Raw genomic sequence first — 15,293 nt, forward strand, 5'->3', positions numbered from 1 at the left:
GTCAACTTTCTAAATATGAATCAGGGATCACTGTGGAGCTTGGCAATGATGCCTTGTATGCAGTTAAGGCACAAGGAATTGTGCAATTTCAGTTGGAGTTAGGAGGATCAATTGATGCTCAAGAAGTGTTGTATGTACCTGGTTTGAAGAACTTGTTGTCCATCTCAGTTATGGAGGACAAAGGTTACACAATTACCTTCCAAAAGGGGCAAGTGTTTATATGCTTAGTGGGAGCCAATCCAGACACAAATGTGAAGATTGGAGTTAGGAAAGGCAACTTATATAAGGTACAAGGTAACTCCATTCAGGCACTGGTGCATAACAACAAGAGCTTGTTTGAGTTGCAGCACAAGAGGTTGGGGCACTTGCATCACAAAGCACTACCTATATTAAGAGAGATGGTCAATGGACTTCCAAACTTTGGTCTGGAGAAAGAAGGGGTATGTAAAGGTTGTGCTCTTGGTAAAAATGTCAAATCTTCAATTCCCAGTAGTGAAACTCGATCCAAAGAGATTTTGGATCTAATACATTCCGATGTTTGTGGGCCTATGTCAGTGGCATCAATGAATGGTGCATCCTATTATGTCACCTTCATTGATGATTTCTCTAGGAAGACCTGGACCTACTTCATGAAGACCAAAGATTAGGCCTTCACTCTATTCAAGGAGTTCAAAGCTCAAGTGGAGAACCTGGTAGGGAAAAAGATCAAGGTGTTGAGATCAGACAAGGGGGGTGAGTATACCTCAAATGAGTTCAGAAATTTCTATAAGGATGCAAAAATCAAGAGGGAGAAGATAGTTGCCTACAATCTGCAACAAAATGGGGTTGTAGATAGGAAGAATAGATCTATCATCAGTTCTGTAAGGGCCATGATCCATGATTAGAGTTTGCCATTGTTTATATGGGCAGAAGCATGCAACACAGCTGTATATTTACAAAACAAGAGCCATCACAAGGTTTTAGAGGACAAGATCCTAGAGGAGGCATTCACAAGGATTAACTAGAGATAGAACATCTTAGGATTTTTGGTTGTCTATTGTATATTCATGTGCCTGTAGAGAAGAGGACAAAGTTGGAGCCTTTAGGTGAGAAAGGCATTCTTGTGGGATACAGTGAAGAGTCAAAAGCCTATACGGTCTTTATACCAACACAACGGAGGACTATTGTGAGTAGGGATGTCAAGTAGGGATGTGTTTAATCATTTGGGCAGCAGCTAAGTCTAGAAGGGCTGCGATTGGAGTTTGGCCCTGTATAGCAGATTTTGGAGGAGGCAATATACGTTGGAGAAGAGTTCACTGATCATGATGGGGTTTTGGACAAGTCAAGCATCAAATTCTGGAGCTGCTAATTACTAATTTCAGTTTGGAACGAATAACAGGTTCCTCTAGTTTGGATTTGTATTTGGGAATCAACTTTCATAGTTGTTATTCATGTTTTACTAAAATCTGGAAATCAAGAGAGATAGTTTGTTACAGTTCATTGTTATTCCAATTTCATTTTCAATCAATTCAAAAATTCAAAAAGTATATACTCTCAAAAATTGTGATAAACCAAAAAATAAAAAAAGCAAAAAATTCATATATTCCTTAGCTACGGGATTTGTCCTAGACAGGCTAGATATGGATTTGGATCCGATCTAGATCTAGATTCGTGCTTGGATCCTTGAGGATCCGGGCAGGATCTGTGGGCCGCGGATCTTGACTGATCCACAAGCAGAATCAAGGATCCAGTCTGAGGATCCACAGGCAGAATCAAGGATCCTGCCCAGATCCTCAAGGATCCAAACCACAGCCCAACAATCCTCAAGGATCATAGTTTAATTCAATGTGAATGTGTTGAATTTCTTTATAATCGTGAAAATAAATCAATTATCAAGTAAACTGGATTCATAGATCCATACTAGAATCATGGATTCATGCTATGAAATGATTTAGTTTTAGAATTATGTATACTTTTCTCATTTTTTAGTGTGCATGTACACACACACACACATGAATCCTCCACGAATCATAATTGGGAAAAACAAATTCCTGAATCCACAGATCTGATTGACGTGCCTGAATCATATTTGTTTCACGAATCGGTGACTAAGATATATTCTTCAGCATTCTACAGTCAGGTGTAAGACAGTCTTTACACAAATCTGCAAAAAAAACTGACATTCCTGGAAGTCTACAACTGTTTGACAAATTTTTTGGAAGCAAATTTGAAGAAATTCAAGAAGGGCTTTTACAGTGGTATTAGAGCCAAAGACCTGCCAGCGTGGAGGTTAATGAGCTCTGGTTAGAGGGCTAAAAGATATTATAAAAGAGAACAAAGGCGAAATCAATTTCTGGTTGCTGGTTTGTATCCAAAATAAAACACATTTCTACAGCTTTAGCAGCAAGGCAGCCCTGTATAGCAGTATTGGAGATTTAAACGATGAGTAGTTTAGGTAATGAGAGTTTTTGAGATGGGAGATTTGATCCTTCTAGTGTAGAGAATATACTGAATGATGTGTGGCCAGCAACAAAGGATGCAGCAACTTATGCAATCACAACAATAGTTGATCACAATCATTGGACAACTATCACAAAACATGAACTCTCTCAAATTGAATCAGAATAATACAGATAATGGTAGTGATGTAGGGAATCACATTTGAATGAGAGCTGGTACAAGTGGATTAGATAGGCCTTTCCAGCCTACATTCATACCAAGGGAAGTTGGGGAAGCATATCAACCTGAGGAGGAGCAGCCATTGGTTTATGAGGCGATAGCAGTATATGGGGAGAACCGTACACTTCTTGATGCAATCAGATATGAGATATTGTTGACCCAATTTATTAACCAATGGAAGGATAAGAAAAAATCCAAACAAGAAGCATGAGAACCTAGTCATAGGTGCCTTGGGAAAGGCAAAGTTCATCATTTTAGGGGGCACTTCCAACACTGATGAAGAGATAGTTGATACTAGTTCGGAGAGTAAAAATGAGGAGCAATAGGTGGAGTGTGATGAAACTGCTACAGGAGAAATGGTGCATGGTTCTATTGTTACCTTATTAGGAATTCCCAAGTATCACACTTTCTGAGTGAGAGTAGTATTGAAGGGACATCAAGTTATATGCTTAGTTGATTGCAGGGAATTTCATAATTTAATCAATGAGGGTCTAGTAGTGAAGAGAGGATTCTTTTGAATTTTGTGTCTTGGTAGCTAATGGGTTTAAAATGAGCTGTACTAGGAAAATGTGAGAATTGAACATTCAGCTGGGTGATTATATAGTTATTGACGATTTCTATATGATTGGGATTTGTGGGACCAATGCTGTTTTGGGAGTTTAGTGGTTGCATTCACTTGGTAGATACAGTTAGGACTTCCAAAAGATGGAGTTGGAGTTCATGTCAAATGGGAGGGAGATAGCGTTGAGAGTGTTGGCAAATGGGGCACTAAGGGTATTGACATTGAAGAGGATGAAGGTAGTGTTTTGATTACTGCTGTGCAACATTTCATAGAAAATTATAGGGTTCTAAAATTTTGATAAGGGACATATAGAAGCTTCTTCAAGGTGAAGGGAGAGTCATAAAAAATTTGAGCAGCTTGACAAAGCTTATTGGGAACAATGACTAAGCACTAGTGAAGAACTTTTAATTGTCTTGGAGTTCTATCCTGCTCTTGGAAAACCAACTTATAGCGATCAAGAAAGGAATTGTATACTTTAGGGAGTGCATTAAACATAATTTAAGTAGTCTTTATTGCCTTAATATGTGGTCTTGCTTGTTTGGTGTGCAAGACTTTGAATTAATCCTTAGAGGCCCTATCTTTTATGTGAAACCAATGAAGGTAAGCACAAATTTGACCTCCTCTCGCTTGATGGCTTTTTGTGATCATGAAGTTGTGCTTCAATTGAGCAGCCAAGTCTGCAGATGAGGATTGAAGGGTTGATTTCCAGCTCTTTGTAAATCCTCATAGACTCTATAAGAACAAATCCATTAGCTCTTTCATTAACGTAAGCAATCTACTTGCCAAATCGATATATGAAGGTGGTGATGTGAGTAAGGCTTGTCTTCCACCACTCAATCAAGATGGTTGTCATGAGGGGAAATGGCTCAACAGTCTAAAGTTTGGGGATGGGCTGGATAATACCCTTATGATTAAGTAGTGATGTGCTTAGGATTTTGAATGGTGCATTGTTCCATTTAATTTTAAAAGTGATGACATTATGATTGAAGAGAATAGCCTCTAGATGGATTGCTACATATTAAACATCGTGGTCTGAAGATGGAAAACACATTGCTATGATATCATGATGTGATCAAGGTGCTTGAGTGCTTTGTTAGAGGCTGTCCATAGCATAGACCACACAAACCAATGGTCTGTTGTGGTAACTTGCCACGAAAAGTATGGGCCTAGTAGCTACCAGCGGTTTTAAAAACCCTAAGCTTCATGTTCCTCCACACATCATCACACATGCAACATTCCTTTGTTATTTTCAGAAGTTTCCATCATATTGAAGTAACCTTAGATAAACCAATTAGAAAAAAGGCTAGTTGTCAACTAGCTAATCCATAAAGCTGTGCTATCCAAACCATGAAAATCCACATATAGATTGACAATGGGTATAACAGCATTATATTTACATGGCAATCGCATGGCACATTGAAAGTGTATATGAAATTCAATTGCGTGTTTAAATTAGGAGAGATGAAAAATTAATAAATGTTAAAGTCTCATAAACACATGGGAAAAACCTAAACTAAGGAAAAAAACAAATTGAGGGTTTGAAGGAGAAATTCCGAATGAGTGCCATTTTGGCAGAGTTTAGTGATTTGTTTTCTATGTTGTCCGCATTTGCTTTAATAAATTTGGTGTTTCCCTTTCTTTATTGAAAAGATGACTACGAAGCAAATTGACAATGGGTATAACAGCATTATATTTACATGGCAATTGCATGGCACATTGAAAGTGTATATGAAATTCAATTGTGTGTTTAAATTAGGAGAGATGACAAATTAATAAATGTTAAGGTCTCATAAAAGCCTGGAAAAACCTAAACTAAGAAAAAAAAACAAATTGAGGGTTTGAAGACAATTTCGAATGAGTGCCATTTTGGCAGAGTTTGGTGATTTGTTTTCTATGTTGTCTGCATTTGCTTTAATAAATTTGGTGTTTCCCTTCCTTTATTGAAAGGATGAGTGTGAAGGATCCCTTTGGCTTCATTAAAATTTCCATTGAGCTTGAGAATATCCTGTTCTCATGGTCCTGGATCCTTACAATTTTGGGTCAAGGGAAGGCTCCACCGAAGCATATGCATGCTTGTTCATCTAACATCCAGACCATGTGTTCTATTTTGTCATTCCAGCATTGGCATTATTTTTAATCCATGCCTTCCTTGGAGACAACACATCTAAAATTTTGAATGGGTATTGAAGAAGAGGTCCCCCTCATGGGATAGTAGATACTGAGTTGAAGAGATGGATATGGGCTGTTTCAAAGGGTGCAAACACATAACCATGAGCATGGAGTATCTTATTTGCTAGATTGATCTTCATGAAGACTAAACCTCTGATTAATAGATTGTGGTTATATGGGGAATATTTTTGTTGAGATCAAGCAATCTTGACATTTTCTTGACAACATGGTTATACTCAGCCTGAAGAACATTTTCAAGGTTTGCCCAGTAAGGTAAAATTTAACCCATATTAGAGTATACAGAAATTGTAACAGAACATAGTAATGCCAGAGAATTCACAGATGCTTCTTCATTAATACCATCAATGTTTACAATGTATCTCAGTAATGACACCAAAGTACTGCGACAACAATTACCACAATGCCAACATTAACAACACTATCTCTCGGATGCAAGTACATGATATATATAGATGTCGAGGGAGTGCAAGTGCCAACTGTCACAACCATTCCCAACTATCTACCCCTTGACCATACAACAAATACTAACAACATTAATTCACCTGACAACACTAGGATATGCATTTGAGAGTAAGAATGTGATATCTGTGTTTAGGGTGTTGGATATGTGGAAAGGCATATATTTGGCATGATTGCTGGATATGATAGAAAAGCACCAAAAGAAGTTTTTGATGGTATGGAAAGGTGAAGGTGGTAAATTTGTAGTTTGTCTTCTTTATCACCTGTCAACAGTGATTAGTGGTGGATATTGTAGTTGTTTTGGGGGATCACTTGCTTCTTTAGAGACCCTCTCAGGACACTTGAATCTGTGGGTTGGGTCCTCTTTAAGAATTATAAGGAGGAACTGATGGACTCTTACTTGAGGTCAAAAACTGAAACAGTGTGGTTTCCTCACATGGAACACCTGTGACCTATTTTACTTCCTTCGAAGCTTCTTTACAGATGTTGTGTCCCTGCATGTTTACAGAAATATGGAAGATCTGATGTTTTGTAGCCTAGTTTTCTTCTTCTATTTCATCATTTTTCTGCATTTTTTGCATGCATGTAGTTTCCAGTTTTAGACCATCTTTTGGCTGCAATGCCTATTTTGCCAGCCATTGCCTAAGTCATTTTTCTGGCTGATCTAAGATGACTAGGGTTTCCTGGTATACAGTTTGGATAAGTGTAACCATCTGTATCTATGCCAGGTGATGTGTATGGCTGGTGATTGTGATGATAATTCATGCTGTTCTAAGATGGCTACAGTTTAGTGGCTTAGACATTCAATAAGGGTGTCTGTTTGGATTTACCCTAGGTGATGTGTACGGTTGGTGATCATTATGATCAGAATTCTCATGGCTTTTTGTTTTATCTCTGGACTCAATTATAATTTACATTTTGAGTCTACCAATAATATGTATTAAGAATACAAGCCTTTTATCAATTTAGTATTAATCAATAGGGGTTATAAATAGTTCGAGGCAAGGAAAAGTGCTGAAACTGCTTTGAAAATCCCAGAGACAGTTCTGATTAACAGTGTTCCTTATTGTGCTGATAGCTGTTCGATTGTAACTCCATGTTCTTAATTTACCTGATTATAGCATAAGGTTTGTATATGTAGTCATTGACTTCTTTTATCTGTCTTCAACTTTGCGCTTCAATTCCTGGTGTAGAGTAAACATGCTTTGGAGTTTTAAAACTTATTAATGTTTGATGCTAGAAATATAGCTTTAGAAACACTACTATGTGAATTCAGCTTATAAACTTGAATTTTTTTATAATTATAAACTGTAAATTCCTTCTTGTGGTCAATGTAGAAACAGAAGCAAGGCAAGAAATGGAAGAGGTTATGGCAGAGGCACTCAAGAAGGCTGGTTGTACCCGCTTAGCTGTTGGAGCAGTTTGTGTGGCTGTTTCTGGTGTCAATCATGTGAGCGACCAGCATCAGATGACCCAGTGGCTTAGGTCTGTTAGCTTGCTCATATTTAGTTTATTGTGATTCAGGAATTAATTTTCTTATGTTAAATATCATCGATAGTGTACTTGTTTTATTAGAGATGTTCCAATAATTGTTTATAATTGTTGGTTTCATAAATGCATCAAGAGCTAGAAAAATGTTTATTTTGTGATAAAAGGTTGAATTCAGTGGTTAGCAATACTATTTCAAATGTACTTACTAGCCCTGTACCTTAAAGTGAGAGCCTCCAAACCCTTGCCGCATAACCTTGCACTGCTGTAAGGGAATTTTATGAAGTCAAGAAATTTGTTTGACTTGGTGATTGGTTGTATTGAGAAATCAAGAAATGCATTGAGAAATTTGTTTGACTTGGTGATTGGTTGTATTGAGAATTCATAAATGCATCAAGAGCTAGAAAAATGCTTATTTTGTGATAAAAGGTTGAATTCAGTGGTTAGCAATACTATTTCAAATGTACTTACTAGCCCTGTACCTTAAAGTGAGAGCCTCCAAACCCTTGCCGCATAACCTTGCACTGCTGTAAGGGAATTTTATGAAGTCAAGAAATTTGTTTGACTTGGTGATTGGTTGTATTGAGAAGTCCATTTCTTTAGGTTACCAAAGTTCATGGTCAAGGGCGAGTCCCTTGTATCACATGCACAAAGATCACTCTATGTATAATTTTTACATGTACATCAGTATACAAAATCTCTCAAGAGAGTTACTGGTATTATTATTATGCCTTGGGTCGTCTTTCTAATAAATGCATGTCCCTTCTGTACAACTGCTATTAGATCCCCTAATGCCAAAACCATAAGGGATGGACATTTTTATCAAAGCTGCATTTTAGTTTGATATTTTAAGTGGACTCAAAAATTATTATTTGTCCAAAGGATGGATACAATATGCTAAAGGTAAGGATGGAAAATTAGAAATTGATTCTTTCCATTGCAGTAAAGTGGAATTTTAATAGCATCTTCTTGTCGGTATTGAAGGCAATTACCATAGTATTATTTTCAAATATTTTCTTATTGTAGAAGAGAAGCAAAGAATTTGGTTGGGACCACTTTTATAGACCAATGGAAGAACAAACCATAGTTGGAAAACTCACTTGGCAAAAACTCGCTAAGCCCCCCCAAAAAAATGGGGAAAAATTTGGCCAATTTTTCAAAAAAGCTCGAGGAAAAACTCAAAACCTAATAAGCAACTTAAATTTAATTAATTTTTTGTTTTAGGCAAAACTCAATGAGAAGATGCATGTAGTGGGTACAAAATCGCATTCTCATGTGGAATGCTGATGGCGGGAAGCAAAACAGTAAATAGTTTATGTCAAACTAGAAGTTATTACATCATTACAATCACATCTTCCTCTTCCCAGTTCTACTAGCATAAAAGTGAGAGGGTGTAGTTCTAGAAGAGGAACCCTGCACAAGGCGTAATTGTGAAGTATGTGGTTGTGTTTCCTTGCTCGGTACCCTACTGATTCCTCTTGTTTAAGTGTTGTACTTCTTCTAGCTTCTAGTTGTTTTTTTCTTAATTCTTCTGCTTCTTCTTCATAGACATTAATGGCTTCTTTGCCATCTCTTATGTTGTAATTATCTCTCTATATATATGGCGTCTACATATTGTAAGAAACCCAAACAAGTAAAAACTTTCAACTTGTATTTCCATTCAACATATTTACTCAAATAGTTGGTATACATGCAATTCTTCGATACCACTATAAGAACCCCTGCAGTGTAACTCACCTAGTTTTGATAATTGATAGGCATTTGTTGTTTTGCAACATCTTTATCTCATACATAGGCATTATATCAAACACTTGTAAGCTCAAATCAGATTTAAATCTCTTAACTTCATGCATATTGTTGGGATTCAAAATTGAAGCCCTGATTTTGAGTACCATTCGAAAAATTAAGCCTAATAAGCACTTTTTGATGCATGTGTACCCCGTTGTCTGTTTGAGGCCTAAGAGGTGTTTAATGTTTCTAACACCTTGCATTCAGTATATCCACTCGTTCCATGAAGATAAATTGCCATTCCGAGTCATTTTGTGAAGTCCCGTTTTGAGCAATGCTCAAATTTGCATTTTTGCCTATCAAACAACGACAGGAGGCCTTGTTTGCAATTGAATATCTTGCACCCAGTTATGTTTCATGCCTCGCTGCTTTGGGAATGTTTAGTGTCCATACCAAAGAACCTATGTTTCAGATTTCAAGTTGTTTCGATATGTTTTGATTAGGTTTTGAATCCCTCAAAGTCGGTCAGTTATTGTTGTCATGCTGATGCAAATTGTTCAGAAATCTGGGAGACCCTATTTGATCAGTCATAACTTTGACCCAATTGACCATATTAAGAAAATTCCTTTTGCACTGCATTCTAGAGGTCAGAGACTTGTTATGTTTCAATTTCGAGCTTATGACGAATCCGTTTGATCAGTTTTTGAATGCAATTCCAAAAGCAATTTGTAAAGGTGTCAATAAGTGCAGATTGGTCGGTACGCCTGTTCATGATGTCAGATCTTTGAATCTGTGATAGGTGAGATCAAATGGATTGTACTGTTGTGTTCTACTCTGAAAATTCTTCAAGTGTGCCAGTTTGCAAGTTTTGACGAATCCGTCTACACACTTTCTCAGGTCCATTTTGTTTGCAAAAATCGCTTTTTTGCCAGCGTTTCTAGTCTACAAATTCTGAGTAGCACACTTTGACCACTCGCCATATGCGTCTAGTTATTTGTCTTGAGCCCTAATCACAGATTTATATTGTCTTCATGACAGTGAACCAATGTGCTAGTTTTCATTTCCCCAAGTATCAGTTTACCCACTTTTCGAAGCCAAAACAGAACACGATTTATTGTTTTCTGACATGTTTGCTTGCAGGCAGTTCAGAGGGCAAATTTTACAGAGAGGGCAAATTTGACTTTGAATTCGTCATGAAATGAGATTTGGCAGGAAGCAAGAATGCAAAACAAAGAATCAGTAGGTTTGATTTCAGAGCTTGGTCAGGTGTTTTTGTTAGTTCTTAAAGCCGGTCAAAGGACCCCCTGATAGAAAATTGACAAGTTGTAGAAAGAGGTGGATTGAGTTTTAAAAATTAAAATCAATGATGCAAACTGATTGATTTTTGATCAAATCGGTATTAGGAAATCAGTGGATCAATTTGAGAGGTTAGGTGTTTGAATTCAAAATTTTTTTCAGTCGGACCCACTTTTGGGGCCCAATTGATTTCAATAGATTGATAGAATTTGAGGAAATGAAGAAAATAAATATTCTCTACATGCTAATAGCATTGATGATGTGGAACGAGGAGCTTTTAATAGGATGAACATACATGGAGAGTCCATGGCGATTGACAAAGGCCCATGCCAGGAAGATTGCAGTACATGTCCACGTCAAAACATGGGAGAGGTGTGGGTTATGATGATTTCTGTGGCCAGTCTTCAACCTTTCATACACGTGCATATCATAGAACGAATCATTGAGTGTGACTCTGAAAAGCATTTGTTTAAAAAAAGGGGATTGGATCTTGAAGCTAATTTATGTTGATCTTTATAAAACAAAATATATATTTACTCTGGTTAATTGATATCATGACTAGTGGAAGTTAAATCATGGTCCTCATTTATTAAAAGGTTCATCTGTGCAAGTCAAATACAAAATGGGGCCTTATGGAAAAGTGTAGATTCATTCCGAGTAATGGCATCAGATGCTTGGGCTCACTGAAGAAGGAAAGAGGCACACTCTTCAACTTTTGGGACTGCGATCCAGTAAGAAGACCAGTGGAGAGCAAGCAGTAAGTGTTTGTTCTAAATAACAACCCACAACAAGATATACATCTAAAACAGAGGGAGAGGAGATATAAGTAAACAATCAATGTCAAGAATGACGTAAGGAGGAGTCCAATGTGTTTGGAGGAAAGGATACAACTGCCAATCTATGTAGATTTCCCGGCATTGCGGGTTGGAGTTATGTTTCCTTACCTAGTAGGCAGCGAGCGCCATGAATTGCAGATGTGTGTTTTGGTGGAGAAATTGCATATCACACTTGAAATGATGTGTAAAACTTTGATTCAAGGAGGAATCCACAGTGGTAAAGGAGGGAGCAGAGCCTCCAAGTGGCTCCTGCAAAGCCATAGCTATGTAATAGAGCCGTTTCACAATGGCAAAGCCACAATCAATGCCAGTGAGAATTGTAGCTGCTTGCAGTCCAAAGTAAAGCGTGATTCAGGAAGGAGATACATCGAACAACAGAGGTATTGGTATTCATTGGGAGCATGAGAGGAGTTGTCAGCAAAGACAAAGGATGAATGCAATTTGGATTCCATGCGGAATTGACCAAGAGAAGAAGAGTGAAGCTCCATGCAGTGAAGGAGACGACTGTTAGAGCAAAGTCTGCATTGGGCATGGACGACAAGGAACAAGGCATTCACGTAAAATAAAAAGCACTCATATTAATTGCTAAAGGGCAAGTGAAGGAAGACGACAAACATGAGAAGAATGAAGATAGAATGATTTCTTAAACTACTCAGACTTATCTAATGGAGCGCCGTCCATGCCGACTTGCCATGTAGTTGCTATGCGAGGTGCCAAAGAAAATCGAAATAAGAAAGAACTTCCCGCCCACTCCATTTTCAGACACAAACAACATTACAGATGGGGATAGCTCAGTGTTTTGAATATAGAAAGATGGGATATATCCCACATGCACCTCGTGGTTGACTATATAGAGTTATTTTAATATCCCATGACTCGTAGACTAAGTGTCTTTAAAGACAAAGGCTTTTAAGCCAAAGCCTTTACGTGTGGGGCTTGTGGCTAGCCAGGAGGAAATTTCAAACAACATGCCTGCTGACGTCATGTTAACTGGACTCCGACCGACCAACTAAATTGTGACATGTGGCATCGAACGAGTGAATCAAATCATGACACCTGGCACAAATTTCAAGAAAGTAGTGATGTGGCGGGCCCAAGATGGATGCTCCAGATTTCAACACGTGGCACATCGGACAATGGTTGCTATGTCGCCAAAGGAAAGATGCTCGAACGATAGCAATGCGACATGGTGACCAATTGATGTGGAGGTGACGTGGCGATGACAAGGATAGTGACGTGGCAGGCTGATGTGGTGTGATGACTTGGCACTGACGTGGCGAAAAGTGACACGTGTCACGTGGTCGCTATGTCACGACATGGCACAATGCTGACTCATAATGCGACATGGCGACTAGTGACATGGCAGACATGTGGTGGCCATGTGGCAGTTGTCAGGTGACTGTGCAAGAACCAGCCAATCAGGGCATGACACGTGGCAGGGCCAGTCAACTAGGTTTGACCCGGATGAAGAAAAAGGAGGGAAAATTCAAGGAGGCATATATTTTTTTAAAAAATATTTTCTCTCAAAAGTACATACATAGCAGTTCTAAATAAGGTTTGAATTAATCCTATAGTTTAAACTTTAGGAAAAGTCAAAATATTTGCAACCAAATGCAGTTTTAGAGCCTTAGTAGGAGCATGATTTTCAAATTAAGATCCTAGGAGTTTTTGGTAAGTCCATATAGGAGTATTATATATCGTCGGAATTGGGAGAAGATAAACTTTCTGTTTCTGGAGTTTGTTTTCGCATACGAGGCCATTGTTTTAAGATATTCGAGGATTTGTCCACGGTGCCCGGTTTTCAATTTCATTCAATTGAGGTAGTTCAGATGTGATTTTCAGTGAAATAATGAACTGAGTGAATGTTAAAATGTAGTTATGGGTGAGTTTTGTCACCTCCTAGTCAAATGAATCAAAGCATTACCAACATTTTCATGATGCTTTTCAGATATTTTAGTAATAGAAGGGTTTTCATCATTGAGGAAGAGATATTTCGGGTTTGTTACAAAACAACGATGAAAACCAAATCGTATCTCATTGGTAGAAAGATGAGAGATGTTCTACTATAGCAAAGAATGGAGATTCAAGTGGACACATGTCATTTTGAGATCAGATCCGGGATTCCATTCTTCTTCTATATCGTTCTCTTTCTCATCCATTGTAAGGATTGACAGTTTTCAGGGTGATACCACATTGTTGGTTCTAGTTTTGTTTGTGAAACCACATTGTTGGATCCAGAATTGTGATTCCACCACATTTTTCAGTAATTTCTCTTGTAATGAACAACAAGAAATAAGCATATAGATAGTTTTGATCTGGTAGGTAGTTTTACATTTCACTTTCATGCATCTTATTGTATTTGTTTCAAAGAAATGAATGAAAATGCAGCAGCAAGTTAATATTCATTTTGATATCTTGTCTCTTATTCATGATGTTTGTGATCTTTTGTGTTTTGTAAACGAAGTGTATGAAACTCAATTGCAATCTATTGGTTGTATATGTTGATTTATTTTTCTTATGACTCAAGGAGTTATGTAAATGCTTGATTCATCATCATAGGATTGCAGATCTCATGAAGGGATAGGTCGAGTATGAGGTTCAGAAAGATGCAGATGTCTGATTCACAAGGTGAATAGATAGATCAAGAAGTCCTGATGTATGGGATATGCCGATGACTTTCAGGGATGCGTGTTAGGGTTTTGTGTGATTGCCCAATAGATAAGGTACTGATTAGCTACAAGATCAAAATGTTATGTTGTTCATGTCATGTTTTGCTGAAATCAATATCATTAATCAAATGTTTTTCCCTTTAAATGTTGAAGAACTGAAATTTGACGCCCTCACTTAGCTTAGCAATTTCTTTGGCCATGTTACTAGCTATTCCATGTCTGAGATCTTTGCACAAGTGTTAGAAGATTTAGGGTTCTTATTTGCTTTATTTAGACTCAACCTATGCTTTGACAATTGGTACCATATGAATAATCTAATACGTCCACCCGCCTAGGTTTTGCAGAGTTTGAAGTAGAAGAAGGGTCTAGCCTTATAGTTGGCCCGGTGTCTGAAAGGGTATGTTGAAAATGGGAAGTAGCTGCCCCTAGATGTATCTTGTTCTCATCGGGGTAATTTGAAACCGTGTTGTTTCAAAACACCAACACATACATAGAACATAGTTGGAAAACTCCTGAAAGTCAGAAACTTACCTAGGCTTGGTAAAAGAATTTGAGAAAATCTTGATCAGGTTTTGGAAAAATCTCAGCAAAAAGCTTAGGAGCTGAAAAAACTGCTTAAATTTTATTAGATATGCATTTTGTTTTACAAAATTCAATCAAAAGATGCATCCAATGAGTCATTAAATGAGAACATAGAATAAACAAGCTAAGTTTAGATATAGTTAAATGCAAAGTGGGTAGAAAATTGCATTCTCATGAGAAATGCTGATGGATGGAAGCAAAATAGTTAATAGTTTCTATAAAACTAAAAGTAAATACATCATTCCAATTACATCTTCCTCTTCCTAGCTCTACTAACAATAGCTCCATGACTCATACTCGGCTATGACTGGCAAGGTTGACTCGACTTGTGACTCGGGTAAGACTTGGAAAAATGAAAAAAACCCTTGAAATCTAGAGATTTTTAACAATTTAAAACTTTTTTAATGAATCCATTATCGAATAAAGCTTCAAGTCACTATAATGTCATCAAATAGAAGCTAATTTGATCTCATATATAGACATACATCATCACATAAGTACAGGAAAGGAAAAAAAAAAAAATGCCATGTAATAGTTACTAACTATTACATGCCACATGTATATTTTCCTTGCTTGTTCATTTGTCTTCAACAATTACAAGATCCCTGCTTAGGAGTAGAAAACCATGTGAAAATATTATTAAAATTAGCAGAGTTGAAAAAAGTTGTTCTCGGCAATAACTCGACCGACCCAATTTTTTTGAAAAACTCGGATTCGCCAAAAACTCAGCAAAAAAATTGGCAATAAATTGTCACTTTTATTGAATATTTGAAAATATCAAATTTCTTATAATATGTTAAAATATATAATTTTTATGTTAAAATA

The 15,293-nt window shown here is 37.3% G+C and overlaps 1 protein-coding gene across 3 annotated transcripts in view; it reads left to right on the forward strand.

Annotated features, from left to right (window-relative positions):
- LOC149543483 (uncharacterized) overlaps positions 1–15,293 on the forward strand; it is a 160,292-nt gene that overhangs the window by 38,067 nt on the left and 106,932 nt on the right. For all 3 annotated transcript variants that reach the window (XM_089798284.1, XM_089798285.1, XM_089798286.1), the window contains exon 3: positions 7,207–7,354. In XM_089798284.1, coding sequence (XP_089654410.1) covers positions 7,207–7,354 — 148 coding nt within the window. The remainder of the gene's footprint in view (positions 1–7,206; positions 7,355–15,293) is intronic.

Source organism: Cupressus sempervirens, chromosome 8, assembly GCF_028749045.1.
Source record: "Cupressus sempervirens isolate cs-2001-9-10 chromosome 8, ASM2874904v1, whole genome shotgun sequence".
In the NCBI taxonomy this organism is placed as follows: domain Eukaryota; kingdom Viridiplantae; phylum Streptophyta; class Pinopsida; order Cupressales; family Cupressaceae; genus Cupressus; species Cupressus sempervirens.